The following is a 23,758-nucleotide window of genomic DNA, read 5'->3' on the forward strand; positions in this document are numbered from 1 at the left end:
CTTGGCATGCCATCACTGAGGTTCTTCAACACGCCGTTTAATACTTACCTGTTCCCGGCGCGCTGTCCACTTCCTGGTTTCGGCAGGGGGAGGGCTCCATCTTGATTGATGTCTTCACCCGGCCGGCCGCGCGCTGTACTGAACGCGCACGCCGAGTCCGCGCATGCGCCCTGATGACTTTTTCCTGGCAAGTATACTATACTGGCCAGGAAGAAGTCACCATAGCGTATGCGTGGCCTCGGCCTGCGCGTTCAGTACAGTGCGCGGCTGGCCGGGAGAAGAAAAGAAGTAGTCTGCGCACACGCGGCCACCGCGATTCCTGAGAAGAGCGGTGGCCGTAACCAGGGGAGATGGAAGACAGCAGTCAGGTAAGTATAGGTTTATTTTTTTCTAAGGGGTGGGAATTTGTTAATTAAATATATTTAGAAAAATGATCACTGTTAAATCATTAACAGATTTCACAGTGATCATTAAGATGATAATACCCCTTTAATGGAGGTCTGAGAAACGTTCTGCCACTCTGAAGGCACAAGAATCAAGGTCCGCTGCTGGCAGCTCCTTTTGCCGACCAATGATGCCCCAAATACGCTTGATGGGAGAAAAGTCCAGAAACGCTGCAGAACATGATAGCACGTTTAGGCCACAATGGCTGCTCACAGCAGCACAAGCAACATGTGGTCAGGCGTTGTCCAGTTGAAAAATGGCTCCTGGAACACTTTGGAGAAATGGCCATACCACTGGCTCCATGACCAAATCAATGTAACGCCAAGCGGTTAAAGCTGTTTAGCTGAAGATTAGAGGGGCTAACCGTCTGTACCATACTTTATGCCACTGAAACCCATAATCTCAGGAGTAGGACCGATGTGACGGCCTCCTTATGTAGTCACCCACATAGCCTCCAAACTAATCTCTGTCTATCATTGCTTCCAAGATTCAGTGATGATTCCAGCTTTAAAGGGATAGACTTTCATTCCAGCCTCCATTGCTGTCTTGCTGTGCACCATGACAGTCTATGAGAGCAGTGGTGTGAGGTCAATGGGACAACTGTAGCTGTACATCTGGCTCGCAGACCAGTGATGTGCAAATGCCATCTGATGGTTTGAGTAGACACTGTTTGCCACCCCAAGACTGAGATCGGACGTTCAATTTCACTCACAGTACACTACGCGTCATTCTTCTAATCACATGGTCTGTCTGTCTGTGCAGATGTGCAATTCTTGTTGTCATTCCAGTTCATCGTTCTCCCAACCACCGGGACACACATTAAACAGTGCCGACACCTCAGCCTAAGACAGTGATGGCTAACCTCTGACACTTCAGCTTTGATGAAACTGACACCCTGCATGCTACATTCATTTCTATGGAGTTCTGAGAACAACCAAGCCAGAGTACATCTTGGGGATGGTAGTTTTAGTCATCACAGGCCTAAGGGCTCATGCACACGATTGTATGTATTTAGCTGTCCAGAAAACTGTTCCGCAAAAAATAAAAATTGTTTCATGGTCATATGGATATAGAATATACAGAGTCATTTCCATTTCTTTTTGCGGCCCCATTGAAGTGAATGGTTCTGCATACGTGCCATAAAAAATAAAATAAATAAAAAGGACTAAAAATAAAATACATTTGTATGCATAAGCCCTAAGAATGTACTAATCTGCTGGAGTGATAAACCAAGGACTCAGGTTCAAGTATTCTGCCCCTCTCAGTCTGCGACAAGTAGTGATAACTGGCAGGTCGAAGAACAGGCAGCATCACAAAATCATCCAACAAGACTTCATTAGATTTTTGAGGTTTTAGGTTGCTAAAAAAATGTTTTACTTTCAATCTGGCTTTTATGCTCCTTTCACATGCCACTGATTGGAGCTAGGTGCTTGAAAATTGGGTCATCTGCAGATCTTAGCAACTCCTGCTACTTCCCCAATTTTCATAACCTTACAGCTTGTCCTTCTTGGTACTGAAATTTCAATGTTGAAGAGTATTTTATTTATTTTTTAGCAATCCAGCACCAATCTGCAGCCATTTACAGGAATCCAACACTACACGATACATAGTGGGTGGTGCCCACATCTATCCCCCTTCACAGAGGTGAAAATGTAAAACTGGCAGGTAGAAATTATGCATCATGGACAGCGACAAACATCAGCCCGAGGTAACTTTAACCCCTTAGTGACCAAGCCTGTTTGGGCCTTTATGACCAAGCGTTTTTCTTAAATTTTTTCATGGTCTCGTGGAAACTAAGAATAAATTAGAAATTCATTTTTTTTTACGGCGTTCACCATAGGGGATAATTTATGTAATATTTATGTAGTCCGGGTCGTTATGGACGTGGCAATACCAAACATATGGGGGATATTTTCTTTTTGAAATTTTTTTCATTGAAAAGCGTATTTTCAAATGGAAAAAAAAGCATATACATTTTATGGAATTTTTTTATTTAATAAATGTGTATTTTTTTTTTACTACTTAAAAGTCCCACAAGGGGACTATAATATACAGTATTTTGATTGCTTTTAAAATGTAATGCCTGAAATCTTGAACTCATTGACATAACCAGACGCTGTGTTTTCTCCTTTTTAATGCTCTGCCAGGCCTTTACTGCAGCGGTTTTCAGTTGCTGTTTGTTTGTGGGCCTTTGTCTGAAGTTTAGTCTTTAACAAGTGAAATGCATGCTCTAATGGGTTCAGATCAGGTGACTGACTTGGCCATTCAAGCATATTCCACTTTTTTGCTTTAATAAACTCCTGAGTTGCTTTGGCTTTATGTTTTAGGTCATTGTCCATCTGTATTATGAAATGCCGACCAATCAGTTTGGCTGGAATTAAGCACACAGTATGTCTCGGAAAACCCCAGAACTCATCCGGCTGCTACTTTCCTGTGTCACATCATCAATAAACACTAGGGACCCAGTGCCACAGGCAGCCATGCATGCCCAAGCCATCACACTGCCTCTGCCGTGTTTTACAGATGATGTGGTATGCTTTGGATCAGGAGCTGTATCATGCCTTCGCCATACTTTGTTCTTTCAATCATTCTGGTAGAGGTTGATCTTGGTTTCATCTGTCCAAAGAATGTTCTTCCAGAAGTGTGCTAGTTTTTTTAAGATGTTTTTCAGCAATGTCCAATTTAGCCTTCTTATTCTTGAGGCTTATGAGTGGCTTGCACCGTGCAGTGAACCCTGTGTATTTACTTTCATGCAGTCTTCTCTTTATGGTAGATTTGGATATTGATACGCCTATATCCTGGAGAGTGTTGTTCACTTGGTTGAATGTTGTGAAGGGCTTTCTCTTCACCATGGTAATTATTCTGTGATCATACACCACTGTTTTCTTCTGTGGGCATCCAGGTATTTTTGCATTGTTGAGGTCGCCAGTGCTTTTTTTCTCAGGATGTACCAAACTGTAGATTTTGCCACTCCCAACAGTGTAGCAATTTCTCGGATGGTTTTTTTCTGTTTTCGCAGATGAAGTACGGCTTGTTTCACCTGCATGAAGAGCTCCTTTGACAGAGTTTACTTCTCAGCAAAATCTTCAAAATGCAAGCACCACACCTCAAATCAACTCCAGGCCTTTTATGTGCTTAATTGAGAATGAAATAATGAAACAGCCTTTGAGTCAATTGTTCAATACTTTTGGTCCCTTTAAAAACAGGGTGCCACATGTAAAGGAGTAGTGAAAAGGCTCTCTCAGCTCGTCAGGGTTGTGAGCGAGTGTGGAGTCACACTGGAGGTCGCGTGGACCACCTTCTCTCAGTCCCCATGCCTCCTTGTGCCTGCGTGGACAGAAGGTGTCTGTGTAAACTGTACCAAGCCGAACTTACGTGCTCCCAGGGAGAGCGTAACATCACGTCTTGGAAACAGTGCCTATACCGTATCTCGTGGGCTCAACGTAGTTGACGTCAGGCGGGGTTGCGAGCTGCGGGATTCGTCAGATTCCTTAAAACCTTACAGACCAGTGTTGTACATGTATGACACTGGTGGGGTCTTTAAAGATATTGCTCATTCAGGAATGGGGGCCATAGCCAAAGGCTTTCTACTGTTTCACAAACCATAGAATGGGGGCTAATGTCTCTAACTGGCGACAGCTCCAATCACAGACATTCAAAGGGGTCGTCTCATCTGAGACATTAGTGGTATATCCTGGTGATGTACCAGTAATGTCCGAGGTGTGGGACCTCCTCCTCTAAGACTTTGATGGTGTATCCTAGCGATATGCTACTAAGGTTCCAGTTGACTCTACCCCTTTAACCCCTCAAATACCATGGTAAATTGTGCCCTTGGCAGCTAAGGTGGCTTGAACTGGTGCATGCACCAGTTTTTGTCGGTCCGAACCCTGACACTCATGCCAGAAACCGTACGGATCCCCACTGGATCCGCTTATAATCAATGTGGTCTGGCAGTGCACAGCAGTATTCAGTTAGGCTGGATATGGTGAACTCCGGCAGGCTGTTAATCTGCTGGATAGGTTTACAGCAGGTGTGAAAAGTTTTATCAAGACAATGTATTTATTTAACAGCATGTTTTCATACATCCTTTCAGTTCAAAGGACAGCCTGTTTCCGTGCCTTTAGGCAACATTTTTAACAACTCCTACAAAAAAGGAATGCCAGATTGACTTTTCTTTAAATAAATAAAAACACACACACGAACACTATGAAGAGGCATAATCATGAAAACAGCATCTCTTATTTTAATTCCTTTAATATATAGTCAAAACAGAGGCTGTGTAAATCTAAGCATACCTTAAACATTTGCAGTCTCTCTTTGAAGATGTCAGTGTATCTGTCATCACGGCAAGTCTCAACATTTTCCCTGTAACCAACTACAACCCTGGCTAGATCAAAGAAGAACTTCTAACATTTGGACTAACAAGATACAACTCATGCACTGCAGAATTAAAAACAAGAAATAACTTGTCTTTGTGTCTATTTTTGTGACTTTATTACGTCAGTTTTTTTTTTTTGTCTGCATTTTTTTTGTCTGCATTCGTTGCTTTTTACAACAGGCAAAACAAAACAGCTGCGTTCACATCGGGATTCTTATTTCTGCTCTGCCACTTTTCCTAAAGGTGTGTGACACGGATGTGAAAAGGGTTGTGGCCAACAGTGGAGACAAATTTATTTTCCTTTATGCTTGTTTTCTGGCAAAAATAATGCCAGAGGCACATGGACTGCTAGAGGATATGCCTAATGTATGACGAGCAGGGGATATCCAGACCGGTCTTAATAAATCTCCCACTATGACTTTAGGATCAGGAAAGCATACAAGTTTGTTGATTGTCACCATGGAGACTCAGGCATTCATAGAAGCTGTAGTCCCAAAAACATTTTTGAAAATTTAATTCTAGAGTTGCATTTTTTACCATTAAACATAGAATTTTAAGAAGCCTACATCAGATTTTCGAGTAAAACAGTCACAAGACACTGTTTTGCGACTTTTTAACGCCCATACGACCACATTTTCTATGCTGTGCTAGCCACTCTGGAGTGGACGAGGTCGGGGCGTTGGCAAATTTACATTTACGCCTGGAAATAGGCATGATAGAGGCGTGAAAACTACTGTAGTCAGGGGCTGGAGTAGTTTTCACTCCAGGCCTGCACCTAGTCAAAAAATGAGATACTTTGTCCAGCAGTGGCCATCAAAGAACGTCACTGAAAGCCTACTAGTTATACACAGCAATCATAATTTGCTATTTCTGTTGGAACAAATTTTGTAATACCCAGTCAAATTTTTGTTAAAGCTGGCAACATTTTTTTCTATTGATAACAAATGCTAAAGATAATTTACATGCAGTTATTTCTAAGTCATACTCAACATTAGAGAATTAAAAGGGATATTCCAACCAAAGATATTTATGAAGTGGTCTGATAGGTCAAGACTCACTCGGCTGTAGCACTTCTTAGCTCATGCATCTCCTACTCATAGTAGTCAGCGAATGCGAGTCCCAGAGGGAACATTGGTATTGACACCAGACATTAACCCTAAGTTCACACCTGAGCATTTTACAGCGCGTTCCTACGCGCTGTAAAACGCTCAACAAGGAGAAACCAATGCTTCCCTATGGGAATGGTTCTCACCTGGGCGTTTTACAGCGCGTACAATAGCGCTGTAAAACGCCCGACGCTCAAACAAGTTCTTGAGCCTTTTTGGGGCGTTTCGTCGCGCGTTCCCGTACATAGATATTCGGGAACGCGCGACAATGTGTGTTCGCCTGTCTCTGTATGCGCGATTGTAAACGCCGGTACAATCGCGCATACAGAGCGCTCCTTTCAGAACGCTCAGGTGTGAACCCAGGGTAAAGCTTTCCAAGTGAAAATGTTATCCTTCTTAAACACCCCACCAAAATATTCTACAGCGATGTGCGGAGATTGTCCCTGGTCAATGATTAGTAGTATGTAAAGACAACACAAGAACTGGACCTACATATAAACATTTGGTTTTGCCTCAGAAATGCTCTGACCTTCTGCAACAGCCTATAGAAAAACATTGAGGTTGCAGTCATCTCACCATGTAACCCAAGGGCAAGTACCTGAGCTCAAGAAAACCCTCAACATGCCTGCAGACTACACTAGAAATCTACAACGTTTTTGCCATCCAATTCTTCCAGACAGGCCAGATCGCAAAAAGCCTTGAGGGTTTATATGCTGATAAAGAACAGGTATGTTTTCATGTATGGACACCAATTCACTTACGGTATCTTACATACACATATATATATATATATATATATATATATATATATATATATATATATATATATATATATATATATATATATATATATATATATATATTACTGTGAGCTATCAGGGTCCCCCGCCATGCATATTTCTTTATTGTTTGTATCATGTGGATGAATTGTTTCTATTTATAATCTATTTTTATATTTTCATATTTGGAGTGGTTATTGCATCTCTAAAAGGTTTTTGCAGGCGTTTGTCATTCATCTTTAGGACATACTAGCAGAAGGACCCGTCTTCACAGGGGTATATTTCATCTATTTAATTTAATGCTTGTGTGCAATAGACAGTATCCACTATAAAAGTGACATCTGCAGTAAGCCGTCCCTTTAACAGCGACCTCCACAGCAGCTAGTCTCGTTAACAGTGACTTCCACAATAATTCCCCTTAACAGTGACCTCCACAGAGTTCTGTTCCCTTAAAATGTGACCTCCACAAGTCATGTCTTACAATGTAAGTCAATGGGGACAGATCCGTTTTCTCGGACACAACAGAAAACGGATCCGTCCCCCAATGACTTTCAATGGTGTTCATGATACATGTAGCCGGTTGCATTATCATGACTGAACCATTTTTTGCTGATCCATGACGGATCCAGCAAAAACGCTGATGTGAAAGTAGCCTAAGGAAAAAGCACAGTGCATGAGACTTGTCTAAAATCATCCACTTTGCTGGTATTGGATTATGCTGCAAAAACTTACATAATTCACATTGTGTGCAGGTTTACACATTCTCGAAACTTGCAGATTTTCTTCTTCTGCTGAAAATCCACAGCACAAGAAAAAAAAAAAAAAAAAAAAAAAAAAAAAAAAAAAAAGACCTTTTTGGTGCTTATTTGGTTGCAGAAATGCTGCCGATTTCACTCTTTGCATTGCAAAGGGTCAAATCCTCAAATCCTGGAAATGTGCAGCATAAATGGAAATGCAGAAAATTTCAAACATGAAACCACAGGTCTTTTTCTGCTGCAGATTTTTTTTCTGAAGCATGTGGAAGAGAAATGATAAAACCTCACTCACTTTGCTGGTACCGTAAACCGCTGCAGACTGTCTGCAAGCAATCCTGCAAAGGCAAATCTGCAGTGTTCCTGCAACGTGTGAACAAAACCTAACTGTCACATTTCCTGGTCCAACAGCATTGCAAAAAATCAGGCTCGGTCCGAGTGGCCTATTGATGAAGCCCCTCGTCTCAGACGCTCGTTATAAGTGCAGTTTGTCAGTATTAATTCACTGTGGGATATCCTGGCACTATGTAAAAATTGAAGATATAATGATATAATTAGCACAAGAAAAAGGAAATTCCAGGTTCCAGAATCCATAAAAAAGAAAAAAAAAAAAAAAAGAAATCTGGCATTCTAATAGTTCAGCAGGTTACCTTCACATACCGCCTCTGAAGTATACAATATAAATTATTAAGCCAAACAGTAAATAATTAATAGGAACATTAAGGGTGACGTAGCCTCAGAAGGGACCAGAAGTATTTTTACTGTAAAAATGGAGAATAATTCTGCGGCAGGAAACATGATATCACATATCTGCCCTCCATTCAGTAACAAGTCTCTTCCATCGGGAACCATTGTGAAGGTAGTGAGGAGCCAGGCTCATCATCTGCTGTCGATGTCATCAAGGCCTTATGACAAGAACCATGGCTCCACTACTTCTATGAGAATCTTTTCACATGAAGGATTTTTAAAGGGAATCTGTCACCAGGATTTTGGGTATAGAGCTGAGGGCATGAGTTGCTAGATGACCGCTAGCACATCCGCAATACCCAGTCCCCATAGCTCTGTGCGCTTTTTATTGTGTAAAAAACCCGATTTGATAAATATGCAAATTAACCTGAGATGAGTCCTGTACGTGAGAAGAGTCAGGGACAGGACTCATCTCAGGTTAATTTGCATATGTATCGAATCATTATTTTTTTTTAACACAGTAAAAATCACACAGAGCTATGGGGACTGGGTATTGCGGATGTGCTAGCGGCCATCTAGCAGCCCATGTCCTTAGCTCTATACACAAAATCCCGGTGACAGGTTCCCTTTAAAGTCCACCTACAAAATTCAGTATGGAATATGTTTTTCTTCACTGTATTTTATCACACTTTTTTCATGCAAAAATTATAGTTTTTCATACATGTTAAACCAGTTTTATCTGCGATGGTGCGTCAGCGTTTCAGATTTTTCTGTCAGGATTGCATCCGTTTTATCTTGTTTCTCACACGTGAACTGAAGAATAACACATAGCATCTCCTAGCAACCATCAGTGAAAAACAGACCGCATCTAGATGCCGTCAGTGTACTGATTTTTTTTTTTTTTTTTTTTTTAGCCACTGACTTGAATGGACAAGTCCAGCGTGAAAAACGGATGAAGATAGAACGTGCTGCCATTTTCACACCGGTAAATTTTCTGTCTGGATGTGTTCCATTTTTGAAACAGATAGCATCCAAACAGAACCTAGTCGTTTTAATGGCTATTCGCACAAGCATAATTTTTTGGGGAATATAACAAAAAAAAAAAAAAATACATATCCTCCTGTTAGCAGCACTAAACATGACACACCCCACACGGATTCTAGGGATTAGCCGAATATTTCATGCCATTGCAAAGGGTAAAATCCATGGTGAAAAGTCAATGGCAAACTTACTTGGTGGCGGGGGGGGGGGGCGCTGGTGCAAGACATATGAAGGGTGGTTTGAAAAACCCTATTCCCATATATTCTACAGTCATTTGTTGCAGGTTTTTAATGCAGAATCTGGTGCAGATATACCAATACAGCATAGAAAGTATGGACTTCTACTATAGCAGGGCTTGACAAATTTCCTTGGAATCTAGGAGCCAGCTAAAAAAGTTAGGAGGCGTTTTTTTTTTTTACCTTATAAAGCCTTATTTTCAGCGACAAAAATAACACCTCTTAAATTAACATGTAAAGAAGTCTTGACCCAAACAACATGGGCATTGTTTATTATCAGTGTGCTGTGACGTCACTGTGTGTATAATCCCTGCGCTGTGACGTCACTGTGTGTATAATCCCTGCGCTGTGACGTCACTGTGTGTATAATCCCTGCGCTGTGACGTCACTGTGTGTATAATCCCTGCGCTGTGACGTCACTGTGTGTATAATCCCTGCGCTGTGACGTCACTGTGTGCATAATCCCTGCGCTGTGACGTCACTGTGTGCATAATCCCTGCGCTGTGACGTCACTGTGTGCATAATCCCTGCGCAGCAGCTCACAGAATTGAGATCCCTTCCCCAGGATGTTTGGTCCGGGCTCATTCATCTCATAGAACTGCAGCTATGAAATCCACAGCGTATTGCAGCAAATATCAGCAAAATGGATAAAAATCCTCACACTTCATAAAATTCACACGGAAATGAACCTACTGTGCACAATTCAAATCCGCACCGTGGTAATATATGATTTTACCACGTGTAACTGATCGTGGCTGAATTCCACAGCAAATCCACACGCTACATGTAGAGTTTGATATAAATCCACAACACGTAATCCTCTGTGGGAAGTATTTCCATTGGAATTACCCTAGGAATTCTGAGTGGGCCTTCCAGCTCGCTCATGGATTGTCACCAAGCTTTCCTGGTCTCCTAGTCCTGAGGAGAACATATCTCAGTACGGGAACATATAGAGAAGTTATCAGAGGATTTAGCCATTCAGGAGTCTTATAGCAGCTCCTAGGAGAACTGTGTGGTATACAGCCAGTCACCCAGCTTTCCTGAGGAGAACATATCTCAGTGTGGGAAAAGTCATCAGATGATTCAGTAGTCTTAGTTCTCATAGGAGCTGCAACCCGGCTTTCCAAGACTCCTGAAATAGGGAAATCATATGATAACGTATCTAAATGTTCCTATACTGAGATATATTCTCTTCAGGAGACCAGGAAAGCTGGGTGACAAGACAGCCTTTATACCACACAGCTCTCCTAGGAGCTGCCACCCAGCTTTCTGTGTGGTATACAGGCTGTCACCCAGCTTTCCTAGAAAGGGACAGAACTAAGAAGTGGCCGAATGGTAACTGCAGGGATGGAGGACTGTGCAGGAATGGCCACCATTTGAGGCTTGCAGGAGCTCCGGCCTAATGACAGCAGCAGGTATGCAGCTCCCCCCTGGGTTCATGGCCATGCTTGAGGCCGACTTGGCTGTAGCAGGCAGACATTACAAACTTAGTGCAGAGCGCATCATTTACCGCCGCAGAGCCAGCCGTGTAGGGACCTGGCAGCACTTGGTGCCCTGCGATGCTGCGCTGCTGCTGTATACAGCAGGAGGAATGATGATGGGCTGATTGTCTTACCTCCACTTGTCAGCGAGTGCAGCGCCGCTACCTGTGCTCCCGCTCTACCTCCCCTGCACTAAGTCCTCTCCCCCTGCCGAGGCTCTCTCACCGGGACACGGGCTCTGATAAGTATCGGCCGGGCTCCTGTAAAGGCTTCGCCATTTTTAATTGCCCTGGAGATGACGCACGCTGCGACCGATAGACGGCGAGAGAGCGTGGCCAAACCACGATGGAGCCGAAAGCTGAGGGGTCCGGGCAGGGTGGCAGTCCGAGCCTGGGCGCGCCGCGCAAGTGATATTTTGCTAGCGGTCCTAACCCTCCAGTGTCTGCGCCCAGCTGCTGGGCCTATTTTCAAGCAGGGGCAAATACCCAGGCGCCAGGGCAAAATTCCTAGTCGCCATGGCGACCTGGGATTTGTCGAGCCCTGTACTACAGGGTGGCCCACAAAAAAGTAGCCCTACTCCAGCGATAGTATGACGAGATAAACGAGCAAGTGGATTGCTTTTTTATTATCCACAAGTCATAAAAGATGCTGAAAGTTGGCGGATACTGCTTGCAGCTCTTCAGCAGTGATGTTGCGGATGTTGTTTGTGATGTTCTCCTTGAGTTCATCCAGGCGATGTGGATGGTTAGCGGACACTTTGTATTTAACATTTCCCTACAGATAAAAACGGCATGTGGACAACGTGGGGGAACGTGGTAGCCCTTGCTCACAGTACACAGTTCATGAACCCATGCCAGTGAGTTCTGTGAGGCATGTTGCCCCCATCTTGTTGGAAAAACCAGGACATTTTTTCTTCTGCACCATCACTGTTGAAGAGCTGCAAGCAGTATCAGCCAACATAATCCGACGTGCCCAGAGATGCACAGACATGAACAAGTCCACTTTCAGCATTTTTTTGTGACTTGTAGGTGATTAAAAGAAAACCATTAACTTGCTTGTTTATTTAGTCATACTATGGCTGAAGACTGGCTACTTTTTCGTGGGCCACCCTGTAGAACAGCATCCGAAAACTGTGGCCCTTCAGCTGTTGCAAAACTACAACTACCAGCATGCCCAAACAGCCTACAGGTATCAGCCTAAGGCAGGGCATTGTGGGATTTGTAGTTTTGCAACAGCTGAAGGGCCGCAGTTTGAGGATGCCTGCTGTAGAAGAATCCATTCAGGTGGCCACCCTGTAGTAGAGGTCCATAGTAAAAGAAGTTCCTGCTATTTACATGGCTCCTGTGGAAGATGAGATACAGAATGTATAGATAGATCGGTCAATCAGGGGAGACAGGTAATGCCTACCCTGAATACTGCTCCAAAGCTAAGAAAATTGAAACTAGAAGGGGGGCAGTTACTACATAAAACTTCACTTTTAATATATTAAGGTAAAAAATCCCCTAACAAACAATGATGGCCTCGGGGCTCAACTGGTCATAGATAAAAGACCGTCGAGAGCGCCGAGTATGACCATCAAAAATGGCTGGGTGGGTGCCCGCACAGTATACTGGAACAGGGAAGACAAGATACTATTGTCCCCCCATGATGGAAACTGTTTCCAAATGATTAGTACAGAACAGATATCACACAGGCACCTGTAATGGACTAACAGGTGGGTGAGGCCAAGGGGGGGGGGGGGGGGGGGTTAGGTAGTAAACTGACCCTGTGAAGCCCTACTTTGCCTAATTCACCCTATAAGTAATCCTAGGAACGGGGTCCAAAAAACCCCGCAAGGGGTGGCCCCGGCTGGAACTTGATCCTATTCTGAAGGCCCTCATAAGGCTCTATGCAGAACAAAAATGGACCATATGCCAGATCTGGGGGCAAAAAAAAAAGCTTTTAAAGCTATGCATATGAATAAGAAAGGAGTGTCCCGACGCGTTTCCTCAATGTAAGCCCCTAGCCTAGATTCTTCAGGGGACACGGGGCATAAAGATTTTACCCGAGGCAGGTGTATGGCTCCACAATGGGGTGTAACCGTTTGAGGACAGCGTATGGCTGTAAACCCAGTGAGGGGATCACCAAAGTGATGGTGTTCCCTTTTAGTAAATAGTCCGGCAGCATCTGAGGCTGCACAGCCACAATAAGGAGGGACCTTTCTTATTCATATGCATAGCTTTACAAGCTTTTTTTGCCCCCGGATCTGGCATATGGTCCATTTTTGTTCTGCATAGGGCCTTATCAGGGCCTTCAGAATAGGATCAGGTTCCAGCAGGGGCCACCCCTTACAGGGTTTTTGGACCCTGTTCCTAGGATTACTTATAGGGTGAATTAGGCCAAGTAGGGCTTTACAGGGTCAGTTTTCATCCACTACCCGCTCCCCCCTTGGCCTCACCCACCTGTTAGTCCATTACAGGTGCCTGTGCGATATCGGTTCTGTACCAATAATTTGGAAACACCGTTTCCTTTATAGGGGGAAATTGTATCTGGTCTTCCCTGGTCCAGTATACAGTGCGGGCACCCACCCAGCCATTTTTGATGGTCATACTCGGCGCTCTTGACGGTCTTCTATCTATGACCAGTTGAGCCCGCGAGGCCATCATTATTTGTTTGTTTGTTTGTTTGTTTGTAGGGGCTTTTTTACCTTAATATATTAAAATAATTTTTTTGTAGTAACTGTCCCCCTTCTAGTTTCAACAAGATACAGAATGGGAAGCGCTGGGGTCGTAATACACACATTCACTAAAGTGCAGTCAAAGTGGAGAACATGACATCACTTAAGTAAAGCCTTTTGTCAAATCTCAGGTGTGCCTCAATTACGATCCCCTGCATCCCTGTATTCAGGGAAATCTGTATGTGGTTTCTCATATTCAGCAATCAGCTGGATAAGAACAAGGCTAAAAAAAGATCTTACTAAATAAAACTGAGGATCAAATACTCGAATCAACATAAATAAAGCAAAAATAAATAAAGGCTACATTACAAGACTAGAGCTTCTTTCATAGTGGATCTATGAAGCATAACCAACGGGAGGCCTGCCTATAATGGAAAACTACTGAAAGCTCTAGGACTAGATGTCCATCTAAAGCCAAAAGGCATGCCACTGATGTCAGAAGGTGCAGTACGATATTAATATTTAATAAATTCTATTGATACTAATGCCTCATACACAATGGCCATGAAAGCAAACAGGGCACCCATAATGGTGCATGGGGACCATTGCATGGTTGTCCAGTTATGGCCTATATTCAGAAAGGGCCATCACCAGCTAATTGCCGTGGGTCCAACAGCCCACACCTCCGCCAATCAGATGTTCAGGTTTAGCACCATCACTGGATCAACAAAGCTCCATCAACTGTGTAGTGGGCAGAGTGCATCACTACGGGCCGGAGTAGCGCTGCAGCATTGAGTTCCCTCCACTACATAACCGATGGAGCGGTGTACTTCTGACGTCAGAGTTATACCCGTACAGCTGATCAGCAGGGGTGCCGCGTGTTGGACCACCGCCAATCAGCTGGTGAAGGCCTATCCTGCATATAGGCCACCACTTAGTGAAAGCTGGGCAATCCCTTTAAACTGTTCATTCATATGCCCCAGATTTCATGGCTTACAAGAGGTCATACACGAGGTCTTAGCCCTAATGCACACAAGTGTTTTTTGTGGAGCCCAGATGTCAAACATTCAACAACAAAAAACTCCATGGAGGCGATTTATTATAGCAAGCATTTTATATGTAGGAACTAAAGGGAGTCTGTCAACAAGCAGGACTGTTTGTAATGGTTGGGATCTGTATAGGTCTTCTAATGTCATTTACAGATATGTCTTTATCTGCTCATCAATCTTTTCTAGCCTCCGAAAAACAGCTTTTTATAATTATGCAAATGTTTTGTAAAGTGCCCAAGTGGCAAATGCAGCACAAAACCCCCAAAAGTTGAACATTTTTGCTTAAGTGGGGCTTTGTGATTTTGATGACGGAAGGGGTTCAATAAATGTGCCCCAATATGCCTCACCATTATGATATTTGCACTTGAAGTATCAGTTTCACAAGTAAGAAAAATTCTCAGGTCACGAGGAAAGAAAAAACATATATACTTCACATGCGCTATTCTCTCCTGGAAATTATTACTTTTTTGCTGCAATTCTTTTCTAAACCAATGCAACAGATTAAATTAAGAGGTTGCAGATTTGCAAGACCCAGCACGTGTGTACGCACCCTAAGGGTCCATTCACACGCCCGTAGATGTTTTTGCATTCCGCAAATTGCGGATCCGCAAAACATGCACACCGGCAATGTGCGTTCTGCAATTTGCCATAGAAAATGCCTTTTCTTGTCAGCAATTGCGAATAGGACATGTTCTATTTTTTTCGAGAACGGAATTGCGGATCCAGAAGTGCAGATCCGGAAATGCGGATGCGGACAGCACATAGCATCCGTTCAGGCCCCATTGAAAATTAATGGGTCCGCAAAAATCCTAAACAGGTCCGGAAAGAAATTGCGGACGTGTGAATGGACCCCAAGGGTCAGTTCACAAGACTAATTTTGAAAAACATTGAAAAGACTTCTGTCCAAGTCAAAACATTGCTACGAAGTTCGGTCAAGAAATAGACCTTTGAGACATTGACAAAGAGTGTGCTATGGTTTTCTATATGAACAGGGGCCTTTGAGCGAAGGCCTAACACTGTGTGCACCGAATTCAATCCTCATAGGAATATGGCAACAAAAATGGCAGCGGACATCTATACAGTGGCATGCAAAAGGTTGGGCAGCACTGGTCAAAATGACTTCCTGTGAACAATTAAACAGGTTTTCTGAGATTTTAAAGTTGATGGCCTATCCTCCTAATGCTGAAGTCCGACACCCGGGACCCTTGCCGATCAGCTGTTTGAGAAGGCATCGGCGCTCCTGTGAGCTTACCAAGCACAGCACCCCTAGCCTAGGAAAAGCTGGAGAAGGTTGTGGTGCTCAAAGTGGCACTAGTGCCTACTGAAACCGCTCATCTGCGCGGGTCCTGGGTGTCGGACCCCCACCAATCAGATACTAATGACCTATCAGGAGAATAGGTCATCAGTATTAAAATCTCGGAAAACCCCTTTAAGCAAGTTGAACATGAAATGATCTGCAAAAGAAAGTTTTATTTCCATCTTTTACATTTTCAAAACAACAAAAAAGGAAAAAGGGCCTAAAGGAAAACTTTGGGCACCCTGCAAGGAGAGTCCCTAGTGGCAGCCCCTTTGGCAAGTATCACATCTTGTAAACGCTTTTTGTAGCCCAAACATTTGCATGCCACTATATCTGACACTGATGGCACCAATGTCCCAGATGGGCCAACGTCTAATTCTTTTAAAGGACTTGCCTCATTTTGATAACAGTTTTTAATATGTACATCATAGCGGCACTTGCCCCACTCGGGACTCCTTGGTCTGGCCATTTATTACATGGTAGACAAATTAATTTCATACACATAGAATGTATACAATGCAGCTTCCCCCACAGCTTTCTTTCAGAAACCAGCTCTCAGTGACTAAATACAGCTAAACCCCCTCCATTTTTAATTGAAAAGTGGGGTTGTCTTAGGGTACTTTCAGACTAGCATTATTATTTTCCGGTATGGAGTTCCGTCCTAGGGGCTCAATACCGGGAAAAAACGCTTCGATTTTATCCTAAAGCATTCTGAATGGAAAGCAATCCATTCAGTATGCACCAGGATGTCTTCAGTTCAGTCCCTTTTACGGTATTTGGCCGTATTTTTCCTGCGGCCAAAATTCCAGAACACTTGCCTGAACTTGTTCTGAACGGATCCGATCATATTAATGCAGACGGAGGCTCCGTTCAGTACGGATCCGTCTGCATTAATAACTTAGAAAAATTTCTAAGTGCGCAAGATGCCTGAGCGGATCCGTTCAGACTTTCAATGTAAAGTCAATGGGGGACGGATCAGCTTGAAGATTGAGCCATATAGTGTCATCTTCAAGCGGATCCGTTCCCATTGACTTACATTGTAAGCCTGAACGGATCCGCTCGCCTCCGCACGGCCAGGCGGACAGCTGAACGCGTTCAGCTGTCCGCCTGGCCGTGCAGAGGCGAGCGGAGGATGAACGCCGCCAGACTGATGCAGTCTGAGCGGATCCGCTCCATTCAGACTGCATCAGGGCTGGACGGAGGCGTTCGGGTCCGCTCGTGAGCTCCTTCAAACGGAGCTCACGAGCGGAGCGACGAACGCTAGTGTGAAAGTAGCCTTAAAGGGGTATTCTCATCTTGCTATTTGAGCCTCGTCTGCTTAAGCTCTGCATTTCACTTCCTGCTTTCCAAGCTTCTCAGGCTGGGCGGGCTTAGGCAGTTCAAGTGAAGGCCGGCCACGCCTCCTTATGACATCACTCAGAACTCAGTCCTTGCGTCAGCCGACCCCAGTGCCTCCAATACACTTCTATCAATCCCTCGCAGCGCCTCCATCAGCCACCCCCAGTGCCTTCAATACACCTTCAATACCCCTGCCCGCCCCCGCAACAAGTCCCGCCCCCGCAACAAGCCCAGCGCTCTGCTATCACATCTGTTGCCCCGGCAGCTCCGATCCTCTCCCTAGCTAATGCGGCGTGAATGTTCTAATGCGCATGCGTGGCAGCCGGCGTGCTCGCTCCCGAGCAACAGACCAGCCGCCTGGGTGAAACAGAGGTCCTCTCTGCGCAGCCGCGGCCCAGAGATGCGGCAGAGGAGCGGGCCGTATCCATTGGATACAGGATACAACTGTGGCACTACATAAACAGAATAATTAGAACATGGGTGAGTTTTTTTTTTTTATGACATTAAATTAGAAAAATGACGGAGGGCATCAGTTGGATCATATGAGATATGATCTTAAAGATGAGAATACCCCTTTAATGTCGGATCCGGTACCAAGTGTTCTGGAAAACTGGATCCGCATGCACAGACCTTTAAAAATGCTGATTTTATTTTATTTTTTATACCGGACGCTTTTTTCCGGACGATACCAGAGAGACTGATCCGGAATTTCAATGCATTTGTCAGACGGATCCATCTACAAATGATATCCTTTTGCACACAGATTTCCGGATCCGTCAGGCAGTTCCGGCGACGGATCCTCACAACAGAAGTGTTAAAGTACCCTTAATAAGTCAACCACTTTAAAGGGAATGTATCAGAGAATGACCTATTGTTCAAATCAAGTTTTTATGTTAAACATATTTTTAAAGGGTAATTGTCTTTTTTTACGTAATTGGATTGGCCTGACAACATTTACTTTAGTTCCCTAGTTAATACTTTTGTATGGGTATTGAATTACCTAGTAATTGCAGCATGTTCTTTCCCCCACCAGGCATTTCAGTGGTACAGCTAAAACAGCGTTTCTAGGTGTCTATATACAGAATATAGAGGACTTGGTAGTGGGCAGTCACGAACGCTGCGTGCGCGCTCCCGTCGGACAGGGATAGTGCCAATATTCACGATCAACTATTCAGGAGGAAGAGGGCATATTTAAGTCTTGAGAAAGCCGATTGGTTGCGCGCATTCCCGAGATGAGCCGAATGAATTCTGGGTAGTTAGGGAGGGAGGTCTTAGCCTCAGGGTAAGGGCATCGGCGGCCATCTTGAGAAGATAGTCAGAAAGAAGTCTAGTGAGGAGCGGTTGCTATGGACGGAATCTTATTCAGGTTCACGGTCGTGTGCGGGCCGTGGAACCGCGGCCTGGATCCCTTCCTGTGAGCTGGAGCGCACGGCGTCACTGGTTGCTATGACGCCGTGCGCTCCCTGCTGCCGCCGCAATACAGTACTACACTGGTATGATCTATACCAGTGTATTACTGTACTGTGCCGGCAGCAGGGGGCGCACGGCGTCATAGCAACCAGTGACGCCGTGCGCTCCAGCTCACAGGAAGGGATCCAGGCCGCGGTTCCACGGCCCGCACACGGCCGTGAACAACGGCCGTGTGCATGGGGCCTAAACAAGTGGTATGTGAACGCAATAATTACCGATTATGGATCATCACCACAGAAGCAACAACATATCTGCTTATCAGTACAGGCAGGGTTAGAATGACAGAAATCACCTATATATAGATAACACAGATCCACCATTCACAGCTTATCGCCTCCCTCCTGACCGCTGCACACATCACAGAGCATGCCCAGAAAACTCTCCCATAGAAGTCAATGAGGCCCCGTCCTGTGTCTATGGCCTAGAACAGGCATGCTCAACTTACGGTCCTCCAGCTGTTGTAAAACTACAACTCCCATCATTTCCTGAAAAAGTCTCCAAAACACAGATATAGCCGAACATTCCTATGGGGTCTGGGTGCCTTTTTTTCCATTCATTTATAGGACAGAATACAGACAGGAATGTTATATGCTGCCTGCTTCTTGGCATGGACCATTGCTTTGAAAAGGGCCAGTTCAATCAGAAAGGGATATTTAAAAAAAATATATATATTATATATTTTTTTTATTAAAACAAGTGGGGTCATTTATCAATCTGCCCATTTGCCCATAGCAACCAATCAGATTCCACCTTTCATTTTTGACAGCTCCTTTGGAAAATGAAAGGTGGACTTTGATTGGTTGCTATGGGCAACTAAGCTAGTTCTACTTTACACCAGAATCCAGATTAAAAAAAATAAATAAAAAAACTTTGGGCTCATTTATCAATCTGGATTCTGGTGTAAAGTAGAACTGGCTTAGTTGCCCATAGCAACCAAAGTCCACCTTTCATTTTCCAAAGGAGCTGTCAAAAATGAAAGGTGGAATCTGATTGGTTGCTATGGGCATTCAGTCATAATTGTTCTATGGTCCGTGGTAACGTAATCCATATCGCAATTCACCTTTAGGGTCCATTCACACGTCCGTAGTGTATTGCGGATCCGCAATACACCCAACCGGCACCCCCATAGAACTGCCCATTCTTGTCCGCAATTGCGGACAAGAATAGAACATGTTCTATCTTTTTCGGTAGCCGCGGACCGGAAGATCGGGGCCGTGCTCTGAAAATGCAGATGCGGACAGCATACTGTGTGCTGTCCGCATCGCTTCCGGCCCCATTGAGGAAGAATGGGTCTAGATTTGTTCCGCAACGTTGCGAAACGGATCCGGATGGACCCTAAACCAACAAGCGAAGTGTGAACGAATTTCATAAGCAGAAATTGGCTCATCTCTAGATAGGTCAATAATATCAGATCAGTGGGGTCCGACTCCCAACACCCCCACCAATCAGGTGTTTGAAGAGACTGCTGCCTTCTGTTCACCGTTCACCTGCTCGCCATTGCAGCGGTGAGCAGATGTAATTGCAGTTCCTCCGTCCAGAAGAAGCATACAGAGTGTAACTGCCCCTTCCTATTGAAATGAATGGGACAGAGGAGCTGCAATGGAGAGCAGGTAAACAGTGAAGAGAAGGCAGGGCTCGGGTCGGACCCCCGTCAACCCCCTCTGATCAGCTGTGAGAAGAGACTGCAGCGCTCCTGAGGATAGGTCCTCAATATAAGAACTCTGCTAAAGAACAGCTTAGGTCTCAGATTTTTGGATTCCTTCGAGTATAGGAATGAGAGGGAAGTGAAAAACGCAGCCAAATGTGAATTTCTATACAGGACTGGGGAGGTCTTATCCTTGAATTGTACACGGGGCCAGTTATGTTAGTAGGTGCAACCAAATAATTATGGTCTCCTTATAATTAGTGATACGTTCAACTTTAAATTTACTGTTGTCAATATTGCTGTTGAATATTAATATTTCTATAGTACACTGTAAAATTCATAGGATAAGCTTCAAGAAATAAAAACAGACAAAGTAAAAAGCACACGGTCTATTTTTAAAAACACCCCAAATAACTAAACAGTAGAAAAACACAAGCTGTTCCAGTCTTATCTCTGCACATTCCTCAGTCTGAAAGCGAATGTACATTTAGTGCGAGCAGAAACAGTTTTACATAGTGGACTGAGCGGAAACGTCTAGGGGTGAACGCACATTTCACGCAGGAAAAAACACGATACTGTGGATCTATGCGGCTTTTTTTGCAGTCTTTGTATTTTTACACAACGGTATTCTGTTCAGTAGTTTGCATCAGTGGCCCAGACTTAGGCCTCATGCACGTAGCCGCAAAGCATGGATCCTGGCCGAGTGAAAGGCGCCATTTTTTTAACTTCTGTAAATACGTCCTATACTTGTCCACAAAACAGACAAGAATAGGACATAGAAATAGGACAATAAGCGCAGATGCAAACTATGGTCCTTACTAATCCTGTAGAAGCAGGCTGCCTAGACCTGCACCGGAGCTACCGCAGTGCCTCAGGCTGGATAATAAATGTACAGCATGGACAGCATTTTTGCGGATTGGATGCAGACCCTTTCATCTCAATGGGGCCAGAAAAAAATGCAACATTTCCTTTCCTCTACTTGTCAGTTTTGCTAACAAGGATAGGACATTTCTGCAAGCATTCGTCCAGTATTCACGTTTTGTGGATCCGCAATTTGCGGACCACAAGACACTTACGGCCGTGTGCAGGACCAAAACTACGGCTGTGTGCATGAGCCCCAATAGTTGCTATAGATACATTTATTATCCAGCCTGAGGCACTGTGGTAGGTCTGGTGCAGGTCTAGACAGCCGGCTTCTACAGGATTAAGCCTCATTCACACGTCGGTGTTCCACGGACACCACACGTCCCCATTCATTTTAATGTGTGTATTCACACATCAGTGTTTTAGCACGGTCTGTGGGTCCATGTTTTTAGAACGGATACAAGCTCTATTTTGTCCGTGTCCATCACGCCCATTATAGTCTATGGGTCCGTGAAAACCACGGAAGCCATCCGTGTTTCACAGATCATTAAGAAGAGATTCTTTGAAAATTATTTTTCAGCTGTTCAGTGTCAGTGAAACACGGACCCTTCACAGACAGCTTTGCGGATGCATCACTGACCACCTGCTCACGGATTTGGACACGGACGGGCGAATGAGGCTTTAGTAAGGACTCATGCGCATGGCCTTGCTGTGTGGTCGCAAACTAGTGATTTCACTTTGCATCAGGCAGTGCAACACTCAACCGTAGCGTGGCTGTGTCACAACCGTGCCACAAGGTCGTACCCTTAGTACAGCCGTTCATGCCCATTCAGCTGGCAGCACATTCCCTATTCTTACGCTCATTTGTTGGCGATCACTGCCCTGTTCACACAAGAAGGAGCGCTGTGAGTACAGTACAGCAGACTGGCACAAACTCACTGCATCATAAGTTACTACCATGCTGCAAGTTTGGGTCAGAGGAGCATTCATTTAGATCGTATTCATGGGATAAAAACGGGTGGACCCCGTGTCAGGAGAATGAAGTCCTGTGACCCCCATTCACATGGACCTTTTCTCGCATGGCCTTCTCCACCGACGTCTCTGGCGGCCTTTAAAAGGGTTTTCCATGTCTTGTATAAATGATGATCTATCCTTTAAATAGGTCATCAGTATCTGATCGTGGGGGTCCGACACTCAGGACCCCCCGCCGATCAGCTGTTTGAGAAGGCACCAGCGCTCCTGCGGTCTTCTCGCAGCTTACCAAGCATAGCGCCATACATTGTATAGAAGCTGTCATTGGTATCACACTCTGCCTCATTCACTTCTACGGAGCGGACCTGCGCCTAGGCCACGTGATTGATGAACGTGAAGTCACTCAGCCTGGGAAAAGCAGATAGAAGGCCATGGCGATCACAGGAGCGCTGGCACAACTGATAAGTGGGGGTCCCCGGTGTTAGACCTCCACCGATCACATACTGATGACCCATCCAGAAGATCGGTCATCAGTTATAAAGTCTTAAAACGCCCCTTTAAGGACATTTTCCTTTTGTAAATGCCACTTGTATGGTATGCAGGTAAACCTTACAGCGCATGACCCGCTCCATGCCTGACAAAATACATAACGTGACCTGCGGTGACAAATGACACCCGTCTTCATGCCCCTCTGTATAATAACGTTCTTCTGGAGCGCTCACCCCTCACACAAGAGGACCATAATGTGGATGTCAACACTAAGTTCAGTCATAGAAAACCATTCCAAAGGGCAGGACCCCAAGCCATGGCCATCATGTGCCCGCCGCCGTCACACTGATCCGGTTGTTGTTCACAGCCTCCATGCTGACAAGGCAGCAAAGCCATGTGGAACACATCTCCTGGGCATTGTGGAGACGGAGATAACACTGCAGCTGCCAGCTGGTGGTGATAAGGGCCACCAGCGGAGTCATCATCTTTCTCCGGGCCCCAGGCACCTCCGCTGACAGCTGCCTGCACTGTAAACAATGGGGGACCCAGAAAACTACTGGAATCTAATACCTGAGCAGCAAGCAGTCAGCCGGCGCGTAGAAGACATGTCAGATGTAGCAGAGCTGAGCACGCACATCACCTGTGGCTTTACATAGGGCTGCTGCAGGTAAACTCCTCCTGCAGCCCAAATAGCAAAGTGAGCTCTGCTACATCAAGCAGATAAAGGCTGTATGTGGGCTGCTGTCCAGTTACCTGGGCTTCTGGCTGAGCCTGCGCTTCTTCATCAGGTGTGTCTTCTATGAGAACCTTGCTTTTGTTCAGCTTCCACATGGTCCAGGTGCGGGGGTCCCGGGGCCTGTGTGAGGAGCAGAGGGGGGACAGTGCACGGTCACAACGGGCAGAGAAGACTTGGGTTAAACTTTACACAGGGCACAGCAGTAACTCCATCCTAGTAACCAGAGCCCTCAGCGCCTGCCCCACTTCTAATCATCCCGAGGAGGAGGAGGAGGTGCGGGAGGGGGAGGGGCGCGGGGAGATGGGATGCAGATAGCACACCGGGAGATACAAGAACAA

General features: G+C 44.9%; 1 protein-coding gene across 7 annotated transcripts in view; it reads right to left on the minus strand.

The window, feature by feature from the left end:
• The window catches only part of LOC122934525 (testis development related protein), a 141,533-nt gene that overhangs the window by 80,097 nt on the left and 37,678 nt on the right, over window positions 1-23,758 (minus strand). For 6 of the 7 annotated variants that reach the window (XM_044290066.1, XM_044290063.1, XM_044290067.1 and 3 more), the window contains one exon: window positions 23,438-23,540. In XM_044290066.1, the coding sequence (XP_044146001.1) occupies window positions 23,438-23,469 (32 nt within the window). In that variant the 5' untranslated portion in view covers window positions 23,470-23,540. Of the gene's footprint in view, window positions 1-23,437; window positions 23,752-23,758 lie in introns of those variants that run through there. The other variant, XM_044290069.1, reaches the window with a different exon arrangement.

This window comes from Bufo gargarizans, chromosome 4 (genome assembly GCF_014858855.1).
Source record: "Bufo gargarizans isolate SCDJY-AF-19 chromosome 4, ASM1485885v1, whole genome shotgun sequence".
Taxonomy (NCBI): Eukaryota; Metazoa; Chordata; class Amphibia; order Anura; family Bufonidae; genus Bufo; species Bufo gargarizans.